At 33.3% G+C, this 12,681-nt stretch overlaps 1 protein-coding gene across 1 annotated transcript in view; it reads left to right on the top strand.

Annotated features, from left to right (window-relative positions):
* CADM2 (cell adhesion molecule 2) overlaps nucleotides 1–9,480 on the top strand; it is a 294,605-nt gene extending 285,125 nt beyond the window's left edge. Inside the window, exons 9-10 of the mRNA XM_040265860.1 lie at nucleotides 918–1,043; nucleotides 1,853–9,480. Of these exons, the coding sequence (XP_040121794.1) occupies nucleotides 918–1,043; nucleotides 1,853–1,971 (245 nt within the window). The 3' untranslated portion in view covers nucleotides 1,972–9,480. The remainder of the gene's footprint in view (nucleotides 1–917; nucleotides 1,044–1,852) is intronic.
* Nucleotides 9,481–12,681: the final 3,201 nt, after the last annotated feature.

The following is a 12,681-nucleotide window of genomic DNA, read 5'->3' as shown; positions in this document are numbered from 1 at the left end:
TTCCCTTGATCTTTTTATTTCTGCTTGAAAACTGGCCATCCTCTACTAGGCTCAGCTCTCTCCTATAATATCTTAACAAAAGCAGAATGTAAAATTATATCAGTAATCTAATATTTCCAACCACTTCCCTTAAAGCTACAAGTGCAACAGATATTTACTCCTCAATGTTGAGTATTCATCTTCCTCCCTCAATCAATAATATAACACAGCTTGTAACACCCCCCTCTCCTTAAAAAATGATCTTTCCTTTAATCAATTACTGTTTGCTCGCCAGGATCTCTTCCTACCCCACTTTTCTCTCCTTCTCAATCTTCTCTGCTGGAAGCAACTTCTGTCAGACTTTAAATATGGGAACTTTTCAGGTCTCAATTTTCAGACTTTTTCTGCTCTCTATCAAGACTCTCTCCCTTAGGGAGTTCATCAGTTTTCTCAGCTTTAAATGATATTTGTATAATGTATTTGTATAAAATAATAATATTTGTATAATTTGTATAATATTTGTATATTTGTATAATTGTTATAATCTCTAATCCCAGCCTTTCTTATGCATAATTGTATTTTTAAATGATATAGTTGTGTTTGTCACATTTAAAAATACACATACTTTCAGGTGGAGAAGAGGAGAAAGAAAAGGCATATAACTATACAAAGTCATATATGTGTATTTGTTTACTGTCTCTCCCTTAAAATGTAAACTCAGTGGCAATGGTAATTTATGTGTCAAATTTTATTTCCCCAGTATCTGTTGACTAGATGACTGGTGTAATACACATTAAAAAAACAAACAAACAAAAAAAAACAAAACAACAAACTTTATTTTAATGTGCTACTTTCCAAAACAACTCATTCTAATGCAGATATGTAGTCTATGTCTAAAATCACACTAAAACAATATTTTTTTTTTCTCTTTTTTCAAGATCCCAATGCTCTGGCTGGCCAGACTGGCCCTGATCATGCTCTTATAGGAGGAATTGTGGCTGTAGTTGTATTTGTCACTCTGTGTTCTATATTTTTGCTTGGACGATATCTGGCAAGACATAAAGGTAGGTTATATATAATAAGGCATTCTTAAATTTCACAAAAAATATTCTAAAGACTAACTTCATCATGAAATATTATTCTATGTGTGAGTGTGTGTTTGTGTGTGTATGTGTGATGAGGGTTGAAATTGAGAGATCTGAATACTAAATTATTTCAGAGAATTCTATTCAATGTTAAAGTTGGATTGGCTTAGCAAAATAATACTTAGCCCATAGCCAGAAGTCACAGAGTGAATCATTGGTCAGGAAAAAAAAAGAAATATGGAAGCGAGTTTGTAGTATATCTCTAGGACTGAAATTCAACTCTAATATTAATCATTTGGTAATGCTTCTGTTTGTAAGTTTATGGACACATATGTGGCCATATTAATGAGGAAAATATGTGATTTTTTTGCAATGGGTTAGGTAGAAAACTATTGATATAATCTACTTTTAAATAGAGTTACCAAAATGAATGTTGACACATTTGATGTGATCATTATCCACATCTGAACAAAGGGCCCTGATTGCTACAGCTGAGTGGATCACATGGTCTGTAGCCATCATTAAATAAATTAAAGTACTCATTACCCATGCCAGTTTGGCAGTTGCTTCTAGTTAACCTGCACACAGCTTCATCTGCAACATACACCTGAAAACCAAAAGACAGTGTACAACTTTAGAAGGGTGAATTGTATGGTTTCTTATACCTCAGAATATGTTTCAACATATAAGAAATCTGGCGTAAGTTTCTTCCTAAATGAATATGACTTTAACACTGGTTATTTTACCACTCTGACAAAACTAACATGGTTTTCTTCCAACACCCACAGGAACATACTTAACAAATGAAGCTAAAGGAGCTGAAGATGCACCAGATGCTGACACAGCCATTATCAATGCTGAGGGCAGCCAAGTCAATGCTGAAGAGAAAAAAGAATATTTCATTTAAAATGCAGGCCAAGATTCTGAATTTTATGTACCAGGCTGGCTGCTGGAGAAAACTGGCTATCATCTTTCAGAATTCATTTCTACCATCTTCTGCTACCTTTATTAACTTCCATATCGTACTGCTATCCGTAGCCAGTGTATGCCAACAATCAGCTGTCAAAAGCATCATTCTTTAATTACCGTACCATCCATAATGCAGGACATTTATTACCGCGTAAATTCCACACCATTGCTCTTTTAACATACAGTGCTTGAATATACAGCCTTAACAATGTTAATCATCTCCTTGGATCATGATATTGAATTGTTTTTGTACATTGACAAAAAAAGAGTATGCAGCGCTTCTCCCACCCCCTCATTTTTGGCTCCCTTTAAATCAAAGTCCTTGTAAATCTGCCACTGGACAGCTTTCACAAGGAACAGGATTAGATAAAGACCAAACATGCTTAAGTTCAATTCAGATGTTAGAGGTTTATGATGTTTTCTACATGTCTATCTTCAAAGACATGTTTTGGAAGCATAAGCCCTAAAAAACACTAACTGAAATAAACTATTGAAGAATAGATTCTGGAATATTTGAGATTATATTGATAAAGCTGTATCAATTTGCTATTTAAAAATATAGTATTTGATACAGGAGCCATGAATATGGATTACAGTCATGACATGCTGTCTTATATAATTATATAGATCCTATCATTAGCTTATTTTAGCTTCATCTACCAATAAATTGTTACAAATATTTTACCATTTTGGGAATCACAAAGACTTCATTCATTTCTCCAATTTGATTCTGTAATTTATTTGCTCCATAAAGACTCACCTGCCTAAACAAAACTGAAATATCCATAGGGCACAATTTTGAAACATTTTAGTATCTGTATATAGTGCATATAATAAATCCAATTAAACATTATTTGATACATATTTAACTTTTTTGGCTGTAGGTAATCAGTCATGAGTAAGCATTTTCTAATGTCCATTATATCCCTTTAGATATTACTTAAACCAATATTATAAGTAGATAACATGTATTAGTATTTTTGTCTGTATGTCCTAGCACTGTTCAACAACAAATTTTTCTAGTTCTTGTTAATTTTTGTTATACAATGGAAGCACAATGTTATAAGGAAAGGTAATTTTAAGCTAACAACCAGTGCACAGCCTCAGGTTTTAAATTACAACCACAGTTGAATAATAATCTAAAAATAAACTCTTAGTTTGCTAAAAATTTACAAATTTTAATTTGGCAGTTCCAGAGCTGCTTACCTATGTTGGTTTGCCAAAAAAGAAGTGTTTGAGATATGTTTTCTGTATAAATGAACTAATTCTTTATATTAAATTCCTGTCTATGCATTTTGTGAGGTATAAACATATGAAACAGTGAGTGATAGAGAATTTCTGCCATAATTTTAACTTTCAAGGTGAAAGTCTCTTTCTCTGGATTATTTCTGAAATTTCAATGTATTTAACCATTAAGAAATGCTGTATTCTTAAATATGACACAGAGTCAATCTGAAGTCATATCATTTCTCCTAGTAAAATACAATACTACTAGATTAGCTGTCATTAGATTTATTGATACTCTATGCTAAAGATTAAAAATCCAGTTAGATAAAAATTATTTTCCCATTGACAAGAATTGCACCTTTAGGAAGAAAAAGAATATGACAATATGGTAACTATACTTGTGATGTCTGAAAGCATGATGGCCTATGGTTTTAAGAATAATATCTTGGAATTTATTTTTGGGAAATGAGAATGGTTGAGTATGACATCATGTATTAATATCAAATGAAAGACAAGGGTGCTGTATCTTAGATTATTTATCAGAAAAGTATAAATCTTTTAAGGACGTTAGACTCTTAATTTTTTTTGATTGTTGAAGCATTTATCTTGTTGATTTCTTACAAAAGAAAAAGGACGATGTCAGTTAAGCAGCACTTTTTCAGAATATACAGAAAATAAATAATATGATGTGGTTGAGTGTTAACATAATAAATCATATACAGTATGACAATTTTAAGGAAATAAGTCTGCATTGATGTGATTGCATGCTTGTTTTTACAGTTCATACCATCTGTGGAAAAAATGCAATAATATGTTAATATAGTATGGTAGTTTGAGAGAACCAGGTAGGTGCTACTAGACACATTGAAACTAGAATAGGTTTATAAACTGTTCATATCTTTCAATGCATAATCTTTAGAAAGACTCCCAAAGCAAAATTCATTCTGTTAGTACAAAATGGAAAGGTTCTTATTACAGAAGTAAGTTGTATAAACTGCATCATCAATTACTATTTAAAGCCTAATTTCAGGATGCATTTACAAAATTGCTACTCTCCATCGATGCTGTATTTACATTCCTCTTCATTTCATCTGTATTCTACTTGGCTCCAACTGCTAAACTGTTGCCTAAATAACTCAATCATTATTTATAGCACTATAAAATTAGAAATACAAAATTGGTTACAATTCAACTTTTGACTCTTTTAACCCTTGACAGTGATATAAAAACTCATTGGAAGCCTTTAAAAGAAACTAACTGGTGTATTATGATTGTGAGCTCTAATCAAATATTTTGACAGTTAAAATAGATATGAATTAGATGTCATTTCAGTTATTGAAAGTAAACAGCAATGGAGTTATATTTTCCTATCTTAAAAAATTATTTGATTTCCACCAATGAAAGAAATTGTAAAAATTCTGTTCATTTCTATAAAAATCAGAAAAAAAGAAATAAATATATAAATGAACCATTTCAATTACCATGACTGAAATGTGCACATTTTATGCCCAGAGAGCCAAATTCAGTCATTGCTTAGTGAGCACCATAGCCACAGAATGTAATGAAAAGAGTGCGCACAGACACACACCCCAGTAGAATATGGAACATTATTCTTTACCAAAAGTAGCTATTCTCTGCCAGTGTACTGTTTACAGTGTAAATTGTCCTCCATCAAAAAAGTGTAAACAGCATTCTTTTTTTTTTTTTTTTGGGTTTGCATATTTGAATGTCCTAGATAAAACAATTATCAAAATTAGGGAGAAAAAGAAAGTTTGTGAGTGCAATAGCAAAGATAGAGAGCATGAACAGAGTAGTGTGTGTGTGTGTGTGTGTGTGTGTGTGTGTGTGTGTGTGTATGAAAGAGAGAAAGAGATTTCAACTTGTTTTCTTTTACCAGAGAATCCAAGAAGCAGTTTAAGGAACCTGATATTGAAGTTTAATCTAGAAACTGGATGATCTCATGTTGATTCAAGATGCTTAATCTTGCATTGAAACCCCACAAATAAAGAAACAAATAGAGAAAGAAAACTAACTTTCCTAAATATGGCAAAGAAGCTAACACCTCATTTATTTTTATTTTTTTGTAAAAATATAAATATCTCAATTAAAAGGACAGGCTCACTTGTAATTATGTACTCATAATTGTAATGGCATTGAGACTCCATATAGGCCCATGTACAGCAGCTGTTTGATGGTGATGGTTCTTCCATGTAACATAGCAGTTATCGTGTAATTTAGTGCCACTTATTGCAAAGTGTTACCAAGGGGAACATCTAAAATACTTTTTTTTTGATATAAGGGTAATTGAATTATAAATATGAAATTTAATGTTACTTTTTTTAAATGTGGAGAAACTGCAAAACCTCATATTTTACTGCAAATTCCCATCACATTGCTAATTATTTAGCACCCTCTAAAAATGCCCACTGTAATCCCCCTTTGCAAATGGTGGTCTGTAACGAATATACAAAACAAAGCAAACAGGAAAACAACTGGCAACTACAGAAGAAATAAATAAAACACCTAATGAGAATTACGGAGTAATGCTTTTTATTAAGTGGCACAAAGTACACACTAAAAACTATGCAAATATAGGTAACTACAGTGTACGTACATGTAAGTATCTTGTACTTGCTGTGTATGGATGTTGGAAACCCATGTAATTATAATATGCATTTTGAATATTGGGAAAGAGGAAATCTTAGTGTAGATAATAGAAATTGTTTTGAAATATACACTGGCAATATTGAAATACACTCAGTGCAATATCTGCAATTCTATTGCTGGATACTTAATGCAAAGGGATTTTAAAGAATTCTTCAACAAGATCTAAGAGGTTGCTAAACTTCACCTCATTAGTTAAAACGACAACTGACATAACAACACATTAAGTTTTTCTTGCTTAATCATTAACATTGCAAAATACAATTATCTGGCCTAGTTTTTAGTGTTACTGGAGAGAGAGAAATAACCTGAGTTCTCAATTTTGATTTAGAGCTAATTGAATTTGGAGTTCTTATGCTTTCTTTGAGTGTATGTGTGTTTTAATGGGTTGTGGAACTTTTATTACAAGTACAAATCTACTTAAAGAATATAGGTTACCTTTAATAGTTAGAATCACTATATCTTAATGGAAATTTCTTATGTATTTTATTTTTCAATTCATTATTCTCTTTCTCTCTGTTTCAATCCAAACATGCCCTTTGCACTTCACTGATACCCTTCCAAAGGCAATGGATTGAAGGTAGCAAGATTATAAAGAGAGCTAAAGGGGACAACATGTAAAAATGGGTTCTAAACTCATCAGCATTTTTATGTATTGAGATTATTAATATTGAATGCAATAGTTATTGGATAGAGCTGGTAAATTATCTGCCATGCATACTTACAATAATCCTTCTACCTCTCACTTTTAACATGGGCTATGATACTTCGATATAAATAGAAGAAATAATTATTTACAAGATATCCCAGGAAGCACTCTTTTGGGACTATCCTAACAGTCCACTCCCCACCCCCTGGGACATCTCAAAAGCCAACTTTACTTTTAGTGTAACTCAGTGGTGTATGGGTCTGCATTTGTTTTCCCTTTTCCGTCATTAACTTTTCCTATAAGCAAACTATAATAACTTTAAAAGGATAGTTCCTCTCATTCCTATTTACTATTTCAATGTGATATAATTGTGCTGATTAAAAAAATTAAGTGGCAACACTTTGCAATCCAACTTGACATTTCATTACTATTTAGGATGAAACAATTTCTTATAAATTAATACTATGCTTTCAAGTAAAATTCATATATGTAATTTTATTTTCCCAAAAAGTGTTATTGTGTAAGATAAATATTTAAGTATTTAAAACGGCCTCCTTATTAACAAATCATCCCAGAATAATGAATGCAAAGTTTTGCCACAAATACTCACTGTATTTTGTCTGCATAGAAATAATATGAATTCTTCAAATCATATAATTTAATTATTCTGAAAGAAAATGTCATTTTAAAAGCAGATTTTTCTTTAGGAAAAACATGATACAAAAATTATCTCAAAGTATGACGCTTAAAGTAAGATTTTTCTATGTTATGTGGTTATGTTATAGATAATATTTGCTGTATTGTCTACCACCATATATATATATATGTATATACATATATATATATATTTCACAAGAAATGTATGGTTATTTTGGAGAGAATGGGCCCAAATGTGAAAACGATGTGAAGCAAAACCACTATTTCCCCCTATGAATATACTGTATATTTCAAAAGAAGAAACTTAAAAGATATTTGAAGATTGCAGGGGCAAAAGAAAAACCTACCAGGGCTCAGCACTTAAGCACTTTTCCCACATCCAGGGTCGAAACAGCAGTGATTCCTACATGAACTTTTAAGTGCGGTATGAAATGCCACATTACACTTCTCTTACACACAGTACTGTCAAACCTCAAATGTTTTCTTTCTTCAGATACTTTTCCTGTACATGAAACTAGTAGACACTTTCTCTTTATATTTGCTGATAGTGAAAGTTATATGCAATAAAATATTTGATGGTTGAAAGTAATGTTCACCAGTTGGTTAAAAAATTATGAAATGTAAACTGAATTGTTATCTCTTTATCCTTTTTGCTTTTCTCTGTGTTTCTAATGTATGGAATGAGTCTCATAAATAGAAAGAAAAATAAGTTAGAAAATTTTCAAAACTAGTACTCTTTCTCCTTACAAGTGTATAAAACTAATCTCTTTATGAATTTATTTAACTGTACCTGCTGTAATTGTTGTAGATTCAGTGATGGAGTTAAGTAGTAACCCAAGGGTTTATGAGTTCGGGATTACTGACATGTTTTTTTTTTTCATACTCTGTTCACATCAATATTTGTGAATTGTTTGTTTAGCTTTTCATTCAACCAAAAAATATTCCCTCAACAAAGCTCCATTTTTATCATAAATATTTCAACATAACTAACATCAGAACAAGTCTGCCATGTTAAAAAGAATTTAAAGACTTATCTCTGAAAATGGTACCCAGAAATGCGGGTGTTCCCAGTAACATAGCTTCAAAAATAAAATGTTCTATTTATGTGACATGAAATTCATAGCTTTTGGAAGGGTATATATATGACAGCATAAAAATAAATTCTGTGCTGTAAAGAAGAAGCACTGAAACAAAACATATTGCACAGAAGATAGAGAAACACAATTATTGAATCTGCTGTTGTCATTAACGTTTTCAAAAACCAAAATGCATATTGTAATATTAGGTACATGACACTTGCATGTTGATATGCCTATATACTTACAAGTATTCAATGTGTACTTAGTGGCGCTTAAAATATGTCATGTACTACTCTTATAAACATTCTTACAGGGTTCCCATTTGCACCTCATCTTTCAGTAAAGTCTTGTCAGAAAAAAATTGTCTGATACATATGGAAAAATAAAATTTGAATTTTAGTTATCTGTTGGACATTACTGAATTGTCTATTCATTTAGTTCATTTTCTTAGGCTTGTTAACAGAAAGGTGGAAATTTCTTTTCTCTCACTGACAGATTATAAAATATACCACGAAACATATTTCTTTATGCCCACACATTATTTTGCATACCTTTTTTCAACTGCATACATTATCCATTCATTTTATACCTCCTCAGTGATGCCCATTTTCTTTGTAAGTTTCTAAATGGAAGTTTTAAAAAGTTAAGCAGTAGTAAAATAAATGTTATATTATTTGTACAACATATAATTGTTACTCTTTGGAATGTGTGAACCTTGTAACATGCTGACTAAGGGTTAAAAAAAATGTTGCCAACTTAAGGAAATTTGCTTGAGATTGCCAAAATTCCAAAATTCTGTAAAGATAATTTTACAACACTTCCATGTGTTTACTAATGTTGACTAGGAACAGAAGCAAAAATACTTACACCCTTTTAATTTTCACACTCTAACCAGTATTATATATTTCAACTACCTAAGATAATGCAATTAATAACATATTCATTCTAAGCTTATGCCAATAAGAATTTGAGATAAGCTTTTAAATTTATGGAGGATTTTCTTTGTGTCTTTGGAAGTTCACTTACCATAAGGTATTTTATAATCTACTTTAAATAACAGATTTTGTTATACAGGGTAAGCCAAAGGCTGTACAAGAATTAGTGTCTGGGTCTGATATTTGTGTTAGACCATGAAATATTCCATTAAAATTTATCTGTAAATACAAGGCAAGATTTTGTATCTGGTTTATTTTATGAAATAACATTTACTTATTTTAATTAATTTCTCCTAGCAAAAGAAGCCCTGCAATACATGTTAGCAAATTTGATACTGTGTGTAAAAGCAGGTTCAGCACCACAAGAAAATGACACCTAAAATAGTACATTCACAGACACAATTCTTTATTTCTTTTAAAGTTACCAAAAATGCCCACTTTTCTTCATCTCTACCCCCAAATATATATATGACATCCTCACTTCCAGATACATCAATTCCATCAATTTTCACAATAGCAAGTGATATTTCAGTCAAAATATTCTTTGGTATTTTTTAAATCTAGGGAACATACTGATAAACTTTAATTAATAATTGTATGGCAGTTTTCCGCTTTGAGAGGGATTTTCATAATGTGATAATCCCAGGATGATGCCAAAAAATAAATGTACATTCTATTAAAACAGGAATTTCCAGGAAATAGTTTTAAAAGGCTTTCAAAGCATACTGTTTTGTGAAATTTAATAATTAAATTTTCCTTCCAAGGAATGACCACTTTCTTTGCTTTGGCATTGCTATGCTGAAGGAAGAAGTGGGAGAATTCTAATCAAAAAAGTAATTATAAAAGTTCTATGACTTAATCAAACTGAAAAACAAGTAGCCCATTTTTTAACCATTGTTTATAGTCTCAAATTCAATGGGTATTTCTATGGAGGTTTTTTATTTGACTTTTTTTTTTTTTTGACTTTTTAATAGGTCTGATTAATATTAAATCTTTACTATGCTAGAAAATTTAAGAAATTAACTCATCTTCTGAAGAGTGCCTGTAAGAATGACCAGAGTCAATACATTATTAAAAGACCTAAAAACATGTGTCCTGCACATACTTTTAATACTTTAATTCATTTTGTTTTTACTAAACTGGATCCTTACACAGATGGAAGGTGCATATAATATGAACACATGGCAGATTTAAGGAATACGTATTCAGGTAGATTCGAGTTGGTATACAATAATAAAGTAGTGCAGGTTTTTTAAAACTAATATAGATTTCTGGAAAGCAACATAATATTCCTGGAATGTGGTAATCATTCACTCTACTATTTGAAAATATATTTAGTAAAATGGTTGTAACATGAATATATGAGAGTATATCAGGAAATTTATTTCAATTGTTGGGAGAAAAAAAATAATTAGAAGTCAACTGGAAAATTTCTAAAGATAAGGTTTGTTCATTTGGCAATATTACCAAATAAGAACATGCCCTAATACCCTTCTGCCAGAGATCAGAGAAATTTACTGAAATGGGATCACCAAGGGTCAGCAATCTCACAAACTCCTCAGCTCAGTGACAAGGTGTTTTGGAGATCTAAGGACTCCTATTTTAACTACAAAATCCACCAATGACCTCTTCATTTACTTCAAAGTCTTCCCAGGTGGCTCAGTTGTAAAGAATCCATCTGCTATTGTAGGAGATACAGGAGATAGATGGTTTGCTCCCTGGCTTGGGAAGATCCCCTGTAGGAGGAAATGGCAACACACTCTATATTCTTGCTTGGAAAATCCCATGGACAGAGAAGCCTGGTGGGCTACAGTCTATGGGGTTACAAAGAGTCAGACATGACTAAGTGACTGAACACACACACAAGCCTATCAAAGTTGCACCTCTTGCTATAAATTATTCATTCTTGTGCTTCAGACTATTTCCCGCTCTTAAGCATCAAATAACACATATATTGTCTCATGTGACACTAAAGTATTTTCTATGCCCCGTAAGTAGATAGAAGGCCTTAGCATTTCAAATCCTATTTTGCTTACAGATTTTTCTGCTAATCTGGTGGAGTCATGTAAAATCAGGCATACACAGAGTATTTTGTATAGAGATTAGGGAATATTTTAAGTCTAACTGTAGTAGAGCCTAGCCAATCACAGTCCTTAGCATAAGGCAATTGCTGTTCATGTTTACTCCACGCCTTCTTACCAAGCAAAGGTTACCAGGGACCATTAGTGCTCCTGCTCACCCATTGGTCAGTGCTGCTGTGGGCTCCTCCCCCAAGCGACCTTCAGTGAACAACCTTTAGTGAGGGCATTCAACGAAAGGTTGGCAAAGTGGTGGTCATCAGGCTGAAAGTGAGTTGAGAGGAAGATTCTGACCTTCTCCCAAGGCCCTTTAGCTCATCTGGCCTTGGGGCCAGAGGCAACCTGGGAGGCCAAGGGAACAGGCTGTGCAGGGATCTAGGGCCACACATGGGACAGCCCCAGGCCTTGAAGCAGATGTGAACCTCTCCCCTACCCTCACCTCTGCAACCTGATAGTTGTAGCCTGTGGAACCTGGCTCCCTCCCTGCCCACCATTTGGGCCACCTGAGGAGCCTGAGGGTTGGCACTTGGTTCCCTCAGCCATGACAGCTGAGCAGGGTGTGGGTACCTGGCCCTGAGGAAGCTGCCAACTGAGCTCTGCCTCCTCTTAGCCAGTACCGGGACCTTGGAAGGGAAAGTTTGTGCCTTCAGACCTTGCTCTTCTTTCTTGTTGAAACAGATGATAACATTCCTTTGATAAGAGATTTGCAAGAATATCATTACTTGACCTTTTTCCTGAGAGTCCACATGTCTCCTTTTAGCCATGAACTTAGCCCATGAAAGAGGCTATCAGAAGTCATCAGTTAGGTTCAGTTCAGTCACTCAGTCATGTCTGACTCTTTGCAACCCCATGGACTGCAGCAGGCCAACCCTCCCCGTCCATCACCAACTGCCAGAGTTTACTCAAACCCATGTCCATTGAGTCAGTGATGCCATCCACCCATCTCATCCTCTGTCGTCCCCTTCTCCTCCTGCCTTCAGTCTTTCCCAGCATTAGGGTCTTTTCTAATGAGTCAGTGCTTTGCATCAGGTTGCCAAAGTGTTGGAGTTTCAGCCTCAGCATTAGTCCTTCCAATTAATACTCAGGACTGATTTCCTTTAGGACAGACTGGTTGGATCTCCTAGGTGTCCAAGGGACTCTTAAGAGTCTTCTCCAACACCACAGTTCAAAAGCATCAATTCTTCGGCACTCAGCTTTCTTTACAGTCCAACTCTGACATCTATACATGACTAATGGAAAAACCATATCTTTGACTAGATGGACCTTTGTTGGCAAAGTAATGTCTCTGCTTTTTAATCTGCTGTCTAGGTTGGTCATAACTAACTTTTCTTCCAAGGAGCAAAGGTCTTTTAATTTCAT

Source organism: Oryx dammah, unplaced genomic scaffold (genome assembly GCF_014754425.2).
Source record: "Oryx dammah isolate SB20612 unplaced genomic scaffold, SCBI_Odam_1.1 HiC_scaffold_2, whole genome shotgun sequence".
NCBI classification, from domain to species: Eukaryota; Metazoa; Chordata; class Mammalia; order Artiodactyla; family Bovidae; genus Oryx; species Oryx dammah.
Note: the sequence above shows the minus strand (reverse complement) of the source record. Positions and strands in the feature narration are given on the sequence as shown.